Here is a 17,660-nt window from a genome sequence, read left to right on the forward strand (position 1 = left end):
ATCTGCATGGTGCAGTTGTGTGTTTTCAGTTTTCCCAAAAACTAGATTCCTTTTTTCATCCCCCGGACAGTTTTAGTGTGGGGAGATTGGTTATGATAGTACAGTAGTATTCCTCTTTTCCCTGGATACCCTTCACCTGTTCAGCATCATCTCTGAGGTGGGTTTGGCATTATTGAAGGTGCAGGGAATAACCACACAGGAGCCATACATGGCAGGAATCTTTGCTGGAATATTTTCCCATCTGGTCCTGGAGGGCTGGACCCCAGGGATCACTAAAAGTAAAAAAGAACATTAAGTGTAAGATAAAGTATTTCATGCATCATTTTAATTTGAAACTCACCTTGTAACAGGAGAGGAGAAAGCCAAAACTTCATCTCTAAGGAGAAAATGAAATTCGAAGCATAAAAACAATGAAAAACTGTATTTCTGCACACATAGGAATACATTACTCACTAATCATTTTAATGGCTGAATGAATATGTGTCCACTTGCAGTGCTTGTGAGATTTCTTCAGAGCGTTTGTGGGCCATATATATATAGTCCAACTTCACCCTTTAAAATTCCAGTTGTTACTAAATATTGCAATTGTGCTTAGCTCATAGTGTGATTATTTTGTGTTTCTACAGCTAAAGCAGGAACCTTGGAGACAGACGTTGCAGTACTGTTATTGTGATTTGTCTCTTGTGTGTCCACTGTTTAACATGCAGCTGTTTTTGTAATTTTTTTCACAAACACAAAAAGAAATACCACAGGACAATGAGTTCCAGTCATGGACAGAAGCAAGAATTTGCCAAGGTACAAATGGAAACTCACACACACACACACACAATAAAATAAATTGATAAACCAACACAGGAGTGTTTTCTGGTAAAAACAAGGACATATCAAACAGACATTTTGCCATCGAGTCTGTCAAAGAAGTCTATCCAGTGTGCAACAGAGAAAACTTGTTCAGTGCTCAATGATGTAATTAGCTGTTTATTTCTTATTATATTACCACATGCAAGGACCTTTCCCCATTCTGCATATCACTTGTTTACCCTCTTACCCTCTGGGAGGCGCTATAGGCAGATAAGGACCAGAACAACCACATTAAAAAAAAAAAAAAATTTTACCCTTGTGTCATGGTGCAACTTCATCAGCTGTAATCGGAAAAAGCCAGTGAATAAAATGCACAGTTTGTGAACTGCATGATGTGTGCAATGCCATCATTACAGCCATGCTAGTGTCATTTATTCTTTTAGGGTCTTAAGGTTGTAGAGATAAGAGTTTTTATTACTGTCAGTCTTATTTTATTTATTTGTAGCTTCATTATTCATTTTTAAATTAACACTCTTTTTTAGGTTTGTTTATATTACTGTACATTAAGAGATTGTCATTGTAAATTTCATTGTGTGTTATACAATGACAATAAAGCTTCATTATTTTTGAGGAAATCAGTAACAGGGACATTTTAATTTTACATTTTACTGTTCAGGCATATTACTATAAAAAAAAAGTTCAGTTTTATACACCAGTTGCAGCAAAGCAAGCATCAACATACCCTTTTAATCATTTGTTCATGGCACATTATTTAAATTACACATAACATTAAAAGTAATGATATCATCTCTGCGAAAGAAACTGAATTTAAAAAGAAAGCAGAAGTTTCAGCTATAATGCAAATGACAGAGGAAGTGAACTGGCAAACATGTTGAGAAAGATTTGAAAAAACTGTGTTATGTTCCTAAACCCCAAATTTCTCAAGTTTGGTTTTACAGCCATACAACAAGAGCCCTTCCTCTTTAGACTGGTTTAAAAGGCTACATTATATGTTGCACAGAAAACAGAATACCAGCCATAAAATGTTACAAACAGCTTGCAAAACGGACGTACCAAATGCTTAACATGATCGCTTCTTGCATCACTCAGTAGTAAAACACAACACTAACACTTGCAGGTTGGAGCCTCAGTGCTAATTGTACTGTAACACGGTACTGCAACACTGCAATAGCAGCAACAATAAAAAAAAAAAACATGAAAAACAATCAGAGGATATCATGGACAGTAAAGCAATCATTTTAAATGAAAAACTTATTTTTTCAGGTTGTGCTATATTTTAAGTAATCCTTTCCCCTGTATGTTGTAAGTCAATGTTTTGAAATTCTCATATTCCACAATGTCCACAATATCTGGCAGCCATGGTACAGATAGCAAAGGAATGTGGTCACAGCAAATAAACTGTGGTTAAGGTATAGCTGGGGTTAGCTAATCAAAACACTTGGCCAAAGTTAATGTAATGTTAATGTTAATTGGGAGGTTTGTGAGGGGACAAAGTCTCCAGTATGAAGGTGCGACATGCTACATGCCCAGTAACTCGAGACCACCCTGACCACCTTTACATATAAAATGGTATCAGTGAATTGCTTCTATTTGTACTAAGCCTTTAGCCATGGATGGAATATAAGAAAATGGGTCATTTCCATGGTCAGGGGACCAAGCGGAGTACAGGAAAGCCTGGTATGAGCTACAGAAATCCATCAGAGCTGCAAAGAGAGCATACTTCCAAAAACTGGAGAGCTACTATATGAATAACAACACACGCAGTATGTGGCAGAGAATCCAGGCAGTCACAAACTACAGGAACAAATCAACAAATACAACCCCCCAGGACGCCACCCTCCCGGACAGCCTCAACAACTTCTATGCAAGGTTTGACAGTTTGAACACAGACACCCCCTCAAAATCCCCCTGCAACCCGGGGGACACTGTTTTTCAGGTGATGCACACACAGGTCCTGAAGGCCCTGAGACAGTTAAACCCCCATAAGGCAGGACCAGACGGTGTCCCCCCTAGAGTGTTGAGAGCCTGTGGGGATCAACTAGCTAGTGTGTATACAGACATCTTCAACCTGTCTTTAACCCAAGCAGTAGTCCCTTGCATTTTCAAAAAAATCCATTATCATACCGGTCCCTAAGACATCAGACACATCCACTCTGAATGACTTCAGGCCAGTGGTGCTCACATCAGTCAACATGAAGTGTTTAGAGAAACTGGTCCTCACACACGTTAACCACATGGTCACGGACACTGTAGACCCCCTCCAGTTTGCCTACCGCCCCAACAGATCAGTGGACGATGCAAGAGCTCTGGCTTTATTCCATACCCTGAAATACCTGGACAACAGCAGTACGTATGCTAGGATGCTTGTCCTGGATTACAGTTCTGCATTCAACACCATTCGTCCAGGCAGGCTGACTAGGAAGATGACAGACCTCGGTGTCCCAACTCCCACCTGTAACTGGATTCTGGACTTCCTGACTGATGGTCAGAATGGGAGGGCGGGTGTCTGCTGAGCTAACAATCAGCACAGGCTCACCGCAGGGCTGCTGTCTCAGCCCCAAACTCTTCATCCTGTACACCCATGACTGTGTCTCCAACCATGACAACACCACCATCATTAAATATGCTGATGCTGATGACACCACCATTCTGGGCCTCATCAAGGGGGGAGACAAGTCGGGTTACAGAAGCTCAGTGAACTACATTCTTGTTTATGGAGAGGAGAATGACCTCATCCTCAACATAAACAAGACAAAAGAAATAATAGTAGACTTCAGGGAGACCCCCCCCCCCCTGACAACGCATGTAGTAAAAGCATTTTTAGACTCTAAAGCATTCACACTGTCGGCATAGAGGACCCAAAACTTACAACAGTTATTTAACCAAACTCACATCCACTTCACAAGTGAAGGAACAAACATGGCTACACAGATGGTCACAGACCAGGACCATGACTGTGTGAGCAAAACAGACATTGAAATGAGATTGCATGAAAACCTGCATAAGGAACAGCTACCTCATGCAGAGGTAAACCTGTATTGTGCTGGACACAGCCATCAGACTGAAACAGGTGGTTTGATAGCTTCATATGCTGTGTTGGAAAACATGGCAAAAGCAAACTTAATATAGCAAAACTTAATATAGTTTATATTTATTAGGCCAGTGTTAGCTACATTCTAAGTAAACAGGGAATATTTTGATTGCTTACATAAACTCAACTCACATGAACTCAATGACCACACACACACACACACACACACAAGATGATACCAAATGTGCGCTACATGCTGTTTGATTACATATTTCGTCTGGAGTCTGATTTACTGCTAACCACCACAGGGCTAAGTATGGTCAGAGATGAACTTTTGTGAGGATCTTCTGCATAAACATGGGGTCCAGCGTCCTGTTTTCCAGTAATTCTAGGGGCTTCCCATACCCGCGGGAGGGGGGCCTGCTAGATGTCCGAATGACATGATGCAGGAGGTTCAAGAAGTAGAAAGGGCTATATAATCAGCTGGAAGGCTGATAAGACGGACTCGGATAGACTCAGACTTGACGAGCGTGTGGGTGCATTTGGGGGGACCTGAGAAGACAGACAAAGACCCCAAACTCTGCAGAGATCCACAACTCCAGGTGATTCTGTTTCTCTCCCTCTGGAATTCACATTACAATATATTGTTCAATAAATGATGATTGGCACTGCAGTGATTCTCCCTGTGAATTAATTCTATACACGACACCTAACAGCTGATAGCCACAAGTTCCTGGGCCTGCAGGTGGCATCTGACTTGAGCTGGTCACTGAACACAGCTGCCACAGTGAAGAAAGCCCAGCAGTGGCTATACTTCATCAGGCAGCTCAGAAAAGCTGGGTTGAACCGTTGCCCTCTCACCCAGACTTACAGAGGACTGGTAGAGAACATCCTCACTACTGGAATCAAAGTCTGGTATGGTAACACCACACAGGCAGCGAGGAAGGCTCTTCAAAGGGTCATAAAGACCGCAGAGAGGATCACTGGGACTGAACTGCCTGCTATGGACACACTATACACACAGCTCTCTCGTAAAAGGGCAGAGAACATACTCAGGGATCCACGCCACCCAGCTCACACTCTGCTCAGATACAAAAACTGCACCTACAGCCTCAGGCACAACAGGGCAGACAGTATCATCACACGCAGAACAAGACTTTACAACAGCTTTTTCCCTGCCACAGTAAGACTGATGGCAAATACAAAAATGTGAGAATATATATGCAATAACCCCTTACTACCTCACCAAGTGTAATGACATATCCAACTCCACCATGTGAATTACTAAGTGCGATGTTTGAAGTTCACTGTGGGAAATACTATTACCCTATTTTTGTGTATTGTGGTTTTAATGCTTTGTCACCTTTATGTAACTTTTCTATTTTAAGACTAAGTGTTCTTTCTGGCTTTTGACTCATTACCTGACTCCAAAGAAGAGCTGCACAAGAATTCCTATATGGCTAGACTGTCTGTTTATGGTAAATAAAAATCTTGAATCCTTGAATCTGAGGTTGTTTTGTGTCTTCTGTGTGTGTGGGTGGGGGGTGGGTTATGTCTTTGTGCTCATTTTGCGTGTCTCTGTTTGACTGTTCCAAGTCTCGCTGTGATCATTTTGTGTTTTTTGGAGTCTCACTACAGGAAGAAACAATGTCATGAACAGTTTGGACAAGAAGAAAGTTTACATTTTTTCCTGAAGTTTTAAAAAATAGTTAAAATAGTCACAATGTCATAATAATTTTACAACGATTTACTGTTTAACAATTTGAACTAGTAGGCATCCCAGCATGTACTGTGTGAGAGTTAAAACTCTTCAATTACTCATTTTTTCCAGTTTGACAAACCAATTCATGGTGGAAAAAAACTTACAGAAGACTTCCTTTTAAATTAGGAGGAAAAATGTAAATTAAGGATGAATTACTGTATTTTTAGAAGATGGTCATTTCCCCATAATTTTTGTGGTAATATTCTGGCCCCCCAGCTGTCAGAATATTACCATTTATTCACTGTAGGAATATATTATTTTTATGCACACATTATTTTTTACTTGTATCACCTATTGTTTATGAATAATGAAATTCATGCAAATACAGTGCCTTGCGAAAGTATTCGGCCCCCTTGAACTTTGCGGCCTTTTGCCACATTTCAGGCTTCAAACATAAAGATATAAAACTGTAATTTTTTGTGAAGAATCAACAACAAGTGGGACACAATCATGAAGTGGAATGAAATTTATTGGATATTTCAAACTTTTTTAACAAATAAAAAACTGAAAAATTGGGCGTGCAAAATTATTCAGCCCCTTTACTTTCAGTGCAGCAAACGCTCTCCAGAAGTTCAGTGAGGATCTCTGAATGATCCAATGTTGACCTAAATGACAAAGGATGATAAATAGAATCCACCTGTGTGTAATCAAGTCTCCATATAAATGCACCTGCACTGTGATAGTCTCAGAGGTCCGTTTAAAGCGCAGAGAGCATCATGAAGAACAAGGAACACACCAGGCAGGTCCGAGATACTGTTGTGGAGAAGTTTAAAGCCGGATTTGGATACAAAAAGATTTCCCAAGCTTTAAACATCCCAAGGAGCACTGTGCAAGTGATAATATTGAAATGGAAGGAGTATCAGACCACTGCAAATCTACCAAGACCTGGCCGTCCCTCTAAACTTTCAGCTCATACAAGGAGAAGACTGATCAGAGATGCAGCCAAGAGGCCCATGATCACTCTGGATGAACTGCAGAGATCTACAGCTGAGGTGGGAGACTCTGTCCATAGGACAACAATCAGTCGTATACTGCACAAATCTGGCCTTTATGGAAGAGTGGCAAGAAGAAAGCCATTTCTTAAAGATATCCATAAAAAGTGTCGTTTAAAGTTTGCCACAAGCCACCTGGGAGACACACCAAACATGTGGAAGAAGGTGCTCTGGTCAGATGAAACCAAAATCGAACTTTTTGGCAACAATGCAAAACGTTATGTTTGGCGTAAAAGCAACACAGCTCATCACCCTGAACACACCATCCCCACTGTCAAACATGGTGGTGGCAGCATCATGGTTTGGGGCTGCTTTTCTTCAGCAGGGACAGGGAAGATGGTTAAAATTGATGGGAAGATGGATGGAGCCAAATACAGGACCATTCTGGATGGAAACCTGATGGAGTCTGCAAAAGACCTGAGACTGGGATGGAGATTTGTCTTCCAACAAGACAATGATCCAAAACATAAAGCAAAATCTACAATGGAATGGTTCACAAATAAACATATCCAGGTGTTAGAATGGCCAAGTCAAAGTCCAGACCTGAATCCAATCGAGAATCTGTGGAAAGAACTGAAAACTGCTGTTCACAAATGCTCTCCATCCAACCTCACTGAGCTCGAGCTGTTTTGCAAGGAGGAATGGGCAAAAATTTCCGTCTCTCGATGTGCAAAACTGATAGAGACATACCCCAAGTGACTTACAGCTGTAATCGCAGCAAAAGGTGGCGCTACAAAGTATTAACTTAAGGGGGCTGAATAATTTTGCACGGCCAATTTTTCAGTTTTTTATTTGTTAGAAAAGTTTGAAATATCCAATAAATTTCATTCCACTTCATGATTGTGTCCCACTTGTTGTTGATTCTTCACAAAAAATTACAGTTTTATATCTTTATGTTTGAAGCCTGAAATGTGGCAAAAGGTCGCAAAGTTCAAGGGGGCCGAATACTTTCGCAAGGCACTGTATATAACATTTAGAAAAGACAAGGCAACTTTCATGATAAAAATAGTGCCCATCCAGTCTATCCACCTTCCTCATGTTACTTCTTAGTCATGGTGGTGGTCACTGGGCCACAGTTAGTTGAAAACCCCAGCACTATATATACTGCTGTAAGGCTTACACTCCCATTCCAACTTCATTTATAAAGCACTAAAAACAGCCAAATTGGACCAAAGTGTGGTACAATGTAAATAACAATATACATTAAGAATAAACATTACTTACAACTACAGATAAAATCAACACCAGTATAAAATCAAAAAGCCAACGAGAATAAATAAGTTTTTCAAAAAGGACTTAAAAACAGCAAAGAAGAGGCTTGTCTGATGGGCAGCGGTAAATCATTCCATAATTTGGGAGCAGCAGCCGCAAAAGCTCTATCACCTCTAAGCTTGCACTTTGTTCTGGGCACACTCAAAAGAAACTGATTAGCTGGCCTCAAAGAAGAAAGATAAATAAGAAGGTGCAAAGCCATGAAGGGATTTAAAAACTAATAATACAATTTTATAGTGGAACCTAAAATAAACAGGTAACCAGTGCAAGGAAGCCAAAACTGGAGAAATGTGCTCTTATTTACTCATACCTGTTAAAAGGCGGGCTGCAGCATTTTGGGCCATCTGGAGGCAAGTAATAGAAGACTCGCTAATCCCCAGATACAATGCATTGCAGTAATCCAATCGGGTGGTGATAAAAGCATGAATAAGTGTCTCAAAGTGCCGTCTAGAAACCGATGACTTTACTTTGGCCAACTGCCTTAGGTAAAAAAAAAAAAGTGATTTTAAGACAGCCGCAACTTGGCAATTGGCTTATGGACATGCCCACAATCGCTACAGCTCAAAAATTCATCATACCTCTAAAAGTTTTATAAACTAAACAAGTTCATGTTTTACAAGCCATTCCTGGCTGATTCCTCATAAATTTTGCAACCATATGCCAGTAAATGCAGAATAATTGTGACTCTGCTGTCTTCTGCTCCACAATGACATTTTAATCTGATAAAATCACTTGGAGGATGTTGCGCATCCTTTCTTCTTTAAAAAGACAATCTAGCTGCCATGCATCCCACAACCCATACCACATGTTTGTACATAGACATGAACATGTGCACAAAATAATGCAGATTACAAAGACTGCGTTAAAATCCATAGAGAGTTGTAAGATGCAGTTTTTGTACAATTTTTCAATATGTCAAATTTACATATATATTATCTGTGTGATCCACACTTTGATCCACTTGACCTGCAGTGGCCTGCAAAGACAGAAGTTGGATTCCATTAAGAATGGGTTTAGTTGTTAACTGAGCAGTAGTTCTTGTTTTAGCTTAGCTTCTTAGGATATTAAATATATCCAAAAGAGTGGGAGTATTGTACCGCAATGTTGGCATAGACAGGTTCATCAGTGGCCTTCTTCGGGTTAGGAAGTTTCTTGGTTTCATGTTTTGTGGAAGATGCCTCACTGAAAAGACAAAACAGACCTGTTTTAATCCTATTCTAAGAACCAGGACATCACATTTTGTATGTGCAGATCCAGTGTAATAGCTGCTTTCTCTGGAATCATTAACATCTTCACATCTTATTATATTAAACTGTGATTCTTATATTGCTCACACATCTAATGAAAATACTTTTTTGTAATATTATTTAACCAGTCATTCATAAAACAAACCTTTTAGCTTGATTTGCTGATGCTCTGCTGCAATTAGCATAATATCCAGATCCCTCCCTGGTCAAAGACTGTGACCTGTGAAAACAGGCTGTTACTGACATGTTACTAGAGGTGATTATAAACAAAATGCAAAAAAGCATTACTGACCACAAAAAGTTCAATTACATCACTATTCAAAATTATTTAAATGACTAGCTTCCAAACTAATTGTGGTGCCATAACATCAGGCTCATGTGCACACACATCTTTAATTCCAATTTAAAGCAGATGAATGTGAACACAGCCTTCCTATGTCACACTGCACATACAGTATTCAGAACAGCGAAGCTCATAGATCCAGTTGAAGTAACAATAACAAATAGATGAGGACTTCAAAATGTTTGCACATGTTTTATATAAGAGTAACAACAGGATCAGTGGTGAAACAAAAATATTTTAGGTGCTTTCAAATGAGCTCAAAGTTACCTTTTGTGTTTTATGCAACAGAAAGTTCCAATGGTGAGAACAATGATCAGAAGTGCAGAAACTGGTACAAAAATGGTCATATACATTGATGTTGTTTTGTTGTCGATCACAGCTGCTATGAAAAGAAAACTGAATTATAGATTTTGATAAATTAAGCTACAGTACGTAATTTAAGGTAGCACTAACATGAAACTCTAAATCAATCCACTCTGCTCTGCCCAGCGCTCCATCTCCCTGCTCCAATATGATCTGCTGTTCTCCACCACACTCTGCCCAGCTCTTTGAATATTTGTCATTATGCACTTGCAAGAAGTGAAAATGCAGCAGGTCATTCCCACTGAAACCTTTTAGAAGCTTATATCTCTGCACTGCTACCAGTGCTGTTCAATGAGTCTGGGTCACAGGAGGCTTTGACAGCACCTCCCTACATTAAGACACATTTTGGAGCAGATTTCTACAACAAAAATGTTTGAACAAAAGTTACATACTGTAGCTTTAACTACTTTTAAATTATACCTAGAAAGAAACTGTGTACTCTTAAACTTACTGCTCATGGATTCAGTGGTGTGAAATGGGTGCCTTGCAATTTCTACAAAAACAAAATAGTTTGGGACAGTTTTCAATAATATTACATTTTACCCTGTGGTACTGTAACTGTTGGGAAAAATATTATGCAGCCTGTTAGCAAACTGAGCAGTACAGAAATGTGAATAGCATAATAAAATTATACAGGTTATACCTGGGTTAAAAGTGGCTGGTGTAACATCTAGTGTGGGAAAAATGTGAAAAGTATTAGTTTAATTTACACTAATATATAAATACATTTTAAATCATGATTAAAATGTGTTACTGAAACTCTTACCATACACAAAAAGAGAGACAAAATCCTTGCGGAAACTGTACTTTTCACCCTTTCCAATAAGTCTCATATAGAGTTCTGGTTCATTATCTGTGACGTTTAGGATCCGGAGGGAGCAGTTTCCATTATTTTTATTTCCGATGAGCATGGTCTTTCTTCTGTACTTCTCAAGCACATATGTGTCATTTGGGTGAAAAACAAACGAGTTTACATCCTTGTCACCAGTAACAAAGTTACTTCTCCCAGGCTTTTTCCAGTAAACTTGAACATTTTCAGTGTGGTGTTTGGCCGGATAAGTAAACACACATGGTATGGTCACCTCTGAGCCCCATTGTGCATTAATGTATCTAGTGACCGTAATATTCCAGCTTTGACCTGTGTTTAGAAACAAACCAAAATTTATATCTATCAAAGTTAATACTTCAAACACTTCAATAAAATGTCACCCACCTTGTGAGGTCAGAATCAGTATGAGACTAAGCTCGATCAGGCCCAGCAGCTTCATCTGAACCAAGAAAGACATATCTGAGGTTAATTGACCTCTAAAATCTTAGACTTTCTTCTGTTGTACAGCAGCAGCTGTCACATCTGGTAGCCTACATAGAGATCTTAAGTTAAAACTACATTTACTTTGTCATTTACAGTGTCAAGTAAATACTCACTGTGGGAGGAACACAGATGTAGTTTAGGTGCTTTGCTGTGCTTTGCCAATATATTTGACCCCAGCAATGATGTGACATTTTTGGGTGTGTTTCCTGTTGCTCAGCCATGGTGAATTGAAAAAAGGGAAGTTGGGGCAGAAAGTGAACCGTGACCACAGTAAACCTTTTTATTCTTAATTTTGACAAAAAAATTGTATACTTTATGATTTGTGAGTGACATATTATTTGAAGATACAAATACTGCACAGTGAAAGTGAGCTGGATGTAAAGTAAATACTAATTTGAAGAGTATTTTTACTCTTGTCCAAGGACACCTTTTTTTTATGCCTACAAGTGCAAAAAATGGTGTGAAAATTATGGAAGAAGTCTTTGTATGTTACCACTTTTTTTTCTTCACACTTCTCTCACACTGCACATGTGAACAGTGCCTGTGCTGTTATACAGAACAAAAGTCAATCATATGTCCTCAGACACATGACTGAGTACAATTTGGAGCATAACTCAACAGATCAAAATTCATTGTTTATAGGCACAGATAGAAGACTCTTAGCTACGTTGAATACTTGCCAGAAAATGTTCATTAACTCATTAATGAGCTGACAGAGTTGCATTGTATATGCAATAGTTTTGACTTGGTATTATTTGATATAGTTACTCTGTGAGATTATTGTGATCTTTAAGTAAATCAAGTAACTGGCTGCTCATTAAGTTGTTTTGCGTATGAGGTAGAAGTTTTATTTTTCAGCTCCTTCTTCTCTATGGCACACAATATGATGGCCTGTTAGGATTCACTCTGGACTTGGACTCAATATGCAGACCCGGACTAGGCTGAGCTTTAGAAAGTCTTTATTAAACAAAAAAGGGTACAAAGAACTGAGGAGTAGCTGAGATGCCCCAAGAACTCAGGTGTGTGAGACAGGGTGGAGAGTGGTCGGGGTGGTCAGGGTAGTCAGTGTAATGGCTTCGTCAGGAGCATTCCAAGTAGGAAATAGAAAACACAGGAGAATGGCAGACACAGGGAGACTTCACATAGCATGCTGGCGTCATCAGGAGCAAACCAAGCAGGAACAAGGAACAGAATGAGCATCTTCAGCATTGTCAGGATTGCAGTAATGTCAATGTACCAGCAAAAGACTGAGTTAAATGAGGACGTTTATGGGCTGTAGACCAGGAGATAATGAGGACAGGTGAAAACAATGAACAGTGATTGTGGCCTGAGGTAAAGCTGGGGCAGGTGAGGTGACACAGGACAGGACGTCTAACAAAATAAAGGCTCTCAGAACAGGAAGTGGGGCTAAACCATGACATGGCCTTCAGCTGGAGTAGTTTATTAGTCTTTCTGCTTTAATGGAAAGTGGTGATGGCAACTTTTAATTAAGCTGAATTCTGTCTAGTTATTCTACCAGGCTACCAGCTAGTCCACCTATTTAGCCTATCTAACTGTGTAATGGTACTCTTGCACTCTTGTTTGGTTGATTTGTTTTGGGACATATTCTTACCGTTTAGTGCCACCGCTGAGCTACAACTTGTCCTAGAATCCTTTGCTGCTGTTAATTGAAACCACTAGATGGAGCAAAATATCCAGAGTGAACTTTGGCAATGATGTCCAAGCTCCACCTGGACTGTGGGCCAAACGCGAATCCCAAGGTGCAGTCATATGACTCCAGACGGCTGAATGAGAGCTAGAAATGACTGTATGAAACTAATTTAACAGTTTTTGAGTTCTTGGACGATTCGATTCTCCTGGAAGAAAACAGTCCTGGCTACTTTCATTTTCGACTCGCAAAGGTAGATGGATGTTGGGAAGAGAGGCGTTGTTTGTGGAGCAGCAGCCCACAGGATGGTTCGCGGTGTGGCTCAATGGCGCGTCAAACGAGCTGTGTGCATAGTGTGAACGCTGCAGCTACAGATGGAAGATCTGAGTAGGTCCTTGTGGGAGACAGCAGGAGAAGAGACGAGCACGTCCAAGAGTCACCAAGCAGCTGTTCGCCGAATAGCAGCGGTCAGCTCTCCTGATCTGTCCGTCGCACGCCTCACCATACCTGGAGTCATGGACGCTGAGGGCAGGGTCGACGAATCAAGGCCGAGGATGCATATATTCAGAAAGGGCAAATCTATCTAAAAATAACAAAGTTCATTGTTTTGGCCATGCGTAAAGAATGCAAATACGCGTTTGACTTTACTAAGCGACATGACAAAACTTTAATCATATGCATGAACTGCTTTACATCAGGTACACTAGGCTATTTGTCAGTGGCTCAGTTTAAACATTACACAATAGAAACTAATGATCCTGAGGCAAATAATCACTTAATGCACATTTAGAATTATAAAAGCCTTGCTAATCCAGTGAAACTCATGTTTGAAGGTTTATGTGTACATTTGCGTATAAGTACAGAATGGAGGAAAGTTGGCTACACCCTGGACAGGTTGCCGGTCCATCGCAGGGCCAACACGCACACACACCAGACACACTCCTACTGGCAACTTAGACTGACCAATCAAACCTAAGCCTCATGTCTTTGGACAGTGGGAGGAAGCCGGAGTACCCGGAGAGAACCCACGCAAGCACGGGGAGAACATGCAAACTCCACTCAGAAAGATCGCGAACCCAGAACCTTTTCTACCCACCGCGCCACCGTGCTGCCCTTACTCACATTAAATGAGATTTGAAACTATGTAACTCAACTAATTTTTAATTAAATTTTATGGAAATCATTAACATGTAACTTTAGTGTTTTGAAAAACAAAACTGTCCACACTTTAGCACTATTTTTTGCTGTACAGAAAAGAATTCAACAATGATTTTTATTATTATGTGTCAAGATGCATGAGTGAAATGTGACCATTCCCACAGACCAAGCAGAGGTCAAGTGATGCATTGCTTCAGGACATTAACAGAGCCACAATCAAACCATTGTCTTACATCTCAACATCTCATTGTGCATAAGACCCCCTCAAGTAAAGAATTCCAGTGTGACTGCTGAGATCAAAGGACATAAAGACTGCTGGGATAGAACAACACATACCATTTATAGACTGGGTAAAGTGGAATAAGGACATATGAGATTTAAGATTAGATTGGATTAGATTCAACTTTATTGTCATGCAGCTGCACATGCTGCTCCCATGCAGCATACATTCTCTTATTATAGTCTTATATATTTTTGTTATATTGCTGCATTTGCTGCTTAAAGTGCCTTAGATTTTGTGTTACTTATTTATCTACTTTATATTTCATTTGTATTATTATTCATTTGGCATTTATGTGGATTGCAAAGTAAGAATTTCATTGTACAGGGAAACACGTTTCCTAATTGTATATATGACAAATAAACACTTTGACCTTGACCTTGACCTTGATTACCCATGTACTGTACAAGTACAAGGCAATGAAATACAGTTTAGCATCTAACCAGAAGTGCGATAACAGCAGTGCAGAGTGCACAGTATCTACGGTCTGTACAGTCAGAACTGATATACCAATGGATATGTACAATTGATATTTATAGTGAGATAGGGTAATGTACAATGTACAACAGACTATGGATTTAAATTACAAGTAATGGATAAGGTACATTAAGCTTATAGTACACAATTGTAATGGGATGAGATGGAATGAAACAGTGCAGAATAAGAAGACAACAATATGTTATATGAGTGAGCAGTTCAATGGATGTAAATAGTGCAAAGATAAAGATAAATATACAGTATCAGCATATGAACAGTGTCCAAATGAATACAGAGCAGTATTCTGTGAGTAGAGTATGAGCAAATTAACAGATCACTTCAGTGTTACAGGTAACAGAAGTGTATTGCATGTATTGCATTTAAAAATAAGACAAAAATATTCAGTAGAGTATTTGAAGCTGAGAATTAATAATGTGTTCAACAGGTCACTAACTAGCAATATGCTTATTGGTTGTTTTTGTGTTGCTGGAAATTCTAAAGGTTTGAGCGGGCTCAGGACAATGAACATACACAGAGGAGCTCTCACAGAGATGAAACACCACACTGAAATTATCATCTATAAGCAGGAAACTCACTGTGCTTTTCTGCAGCCCTCTGACCTTTATGCATATTCCATCTCTACAAACATGGAAACCAAAGATTAAAGAAGCTGCAGTGAAAAACATTACATAACCCATCTCAAATCCTCAGCTCAAATCCATTGTGAAAGCATGGAAAAGTTCACCAAAGTCCGCATCAGCCATTGTTTCCTAAAGGATTTGTCTTTCCTCATCTGCAGAGCTCTCATTCTCATGACATTCATTCTGGATTTGCCTGAAACACTTCTTGGTATGAACACCCTGGAGAGTCACTTATATCAACGACTGTAAATTATTAAAAGGTTTTCAATATCTGCCAAAGTGGTGCGTCTCCCTCTGAGCGTGGCCTGGTGTGGCGTTTCCTGTTTGAGATGTATCCATGCAGTTCTACAGCATCGGAGCACTCTCTGCTACAGGAGCAGCTGCTTGTACGATACCAGGTCATGAAGAGAAAGTGGCAGCAGTTCCTTCCTGGCACAGATGGTAAAGGCGCAAACATGCACAAACTCATACAAAGTTACTGTTTGTTTGTCTTTTTTCATCATTCTGCTTTCTCCTTTTAAAAAAATCTATGAGCCTTTTCCCATTCCAGCTGAGCTGATAGCAGCTGTCAGGTACTTTCACTGTCAGGTATCATTGACTTTTGGCTTAACTTAGTTGACATAGAAGGGTGAGGCAAGGCAGCTTTATTTATATAGCACATTTCATACAGAGAGGCAATTCAAAGTGCTTTACACAGACAAGGAACAACAGCAGCATCATTAAAACCAGAATAAAATCAGCTAAGACAAAATGAAGACATTTCTTATTATTATTTCTGACCCTCTCAAGTATGTAGCTGGGGTGGACAAAAATATAGACACACCTCTGAATATAATGTAGTCCAGTATAACACACCTTTAACTAGGACCTCAATAATAAACATATAATTGAATTTATACTTTTATGACAATTTCACAAAAAACTGAAACATTTTGAGATGTTCAGGTGGAAGTGTTTTGCAGTGAATTGCATACAATAGTACAGGTGTACCTAATAAAGTGGCCTGTATATATGCTATACTAATAATTTATGTGTCTGCAGGGGTGAAGGGTCAGGCAATCTGTTAGTGTTGAGAGACATCCTCATCACTTACGCTGCTTTTCATCCAGGTAAACGATAAGAACAAGCCTAGATCAAACAACGCTAGAGGCCGTGAACTGTGCGATTAAACACACTGCCTGTTTGTTTGTGCACCACTTGTCTTGATTGTTGATCTAGAGGTCAGTTATGCCCAGGGAATGAATGACCTGTGCAGCAGGTTCCTGGAGGTTCTTCACTCGGAGGCCGACACTTTCTGGAGTTTCTCCTGCTACATGGAGAAGTTCTCCAAGGACTTCAGGGCTGATGGTCTGCACAGAAAACTAGGTGCAGTTACAAGTTTTTCTTTTAAAATCAGAAGTAGTTGATGCAATAAAATACTCTATATAAATTACAGTCTATAAATTAGCTGAATAATAAGCATGTGAAAAAGTTCAGTGTCTTCTAGAGTTGGAAGCAGCCCTTCTGAAGGAACTGGATCCCCAGCTCTATGCTCACTTATCCACAGACAGCATGGAGAGCTTCACCTTCTGCCACAGGTCTTGGATATATCTATATTTATATTATTCTCTATACCTGAACATGATTAAATGTGTTCTTATTCCACATCAACATTTTGTTTATGCTTGTGCATGCACTCCTTTAAGGTGGCTGCTGCTGGGTTTCCAGAGAGAGTTTGAACACAGTGACGCGCTACATCTGTTCGAGATCTTGAGCTGTGACCACCTGGAGTTCGTCTTCCAACAAGCAGACAGCGCTCATTATGAGGAACGGCTGGCACGAAAATACAGGGCAGGTGAAACCCAGAACTCAAGCTGGCTGAAGGGATGTTACCTCTGTTAAATATCTGACATTAACATTGCGTCTCAGTCTGTATGTGTTTGTCTTATGATGTTTGTTGACAGATGGTAGTATTGGGTCAGAGCTGCAGACGATCAACACTGACTTCACCTTTGAGCTCTTCATCTGTACAGCCATCCTGGTAGAGAACAGAGAGTCTCTGCTGCAGTGCCGAGATGATGCCCAGCTGATCCAGTTTACTAGCAGGTTTGTCCATATGTTAGACATAAAAATCTCTTTACAAAAAGGGACTGTGTGTTTGTAAATCTGTGTGAATATGTTGGTTTTATGCAGCCTTCAGGGAACACTGGACCTGAACAGCACACTGAAGAAAGCAGAGCACCATTTCTACAACTACTGCAGGCGCTGTGCTTGGGACTATATGAATGGGCAGTGCAGAGCACACAAGAGCAGAGAACAGGACTTTCTTTATC

At 39.9% G+C, this 17,660-nt stretch overlaps 1 protein-coding gene across 1 annotated transcript; it reads right to left on the minus strand.

Annotated features, from left to right (window-relative positions):
- Nucleotides 1-7,554: 7,554 nt before the first annotated feature.
- LOC109971688 (uncharacterized) lies at nt 7,555-11,310 on the minus strand. Its single transcript, XM_020620089.1, has 9 exons — nt 11,258-11,310; nt 11,046-11,100; nt 10,599-10,970; nt 10,476-10,502; nt 10,284-10,325; nt 9,737-9,851; nt 9,272-9,346; nt 8,977-9,061; nt 7,555-8,855 (listed from the first exon to the last, which is right to left on the minus strand). The coding sequence occupies exons 2-9, from the start codon at nt 11,098-11,100 to the stop codon at nt 8,787-8,789; spliced, it is 840 nt and encodes a 279-aa protein (XP_020475745.1). The 5' UTR covers nt 11,258-11,310; the 3' UTR covers nt 7,555-8,786.
- Between the last annotated feature and the right edge of the window lie 6,350 nt (nt 11,311-17,660).

Source organism: Monopterus albus, unplaced genomic scaffold, assembly GCF_001952655.1.
Source record: "Monopterus albus unplaced genomic scaffold, M_albus_1.0 scaffold232.1, whole genome shotgun sequence".
In the NCBI taxonomy this organism is placed as follows: Eukaryota; Metazoa; Chordata; class Actinopteri; order Synbranchiformes; family Synbranchidae; genus Monopterus; species Monopterus albus.

Excerpts from the sequence above, each read along its gene's own strand:
- LOC109971688 (XM_020620089.1), bottom strand. The coding sequence starts at position 11,100 with ATGAAGCTGCTGGGCCTGATCGAGCTTAGTCTCATACTGATTCTGACC. Across the intron at positions 9,852-10,283 it reads CACCACTGAATCCATGAGCA|CAGCTGTGATCGACAACAAA; the intron begins GTAAGTTTAAGA and ends TTCTTTTCATAG. Across the intron at positions 8,856-8,976 it reads CTGTCTATGCCAACATTGCG|GCCACTGCAGGTCAAGTGGA; the intron begins GTACAATACTCC and ends CTGTCTTTGCAG.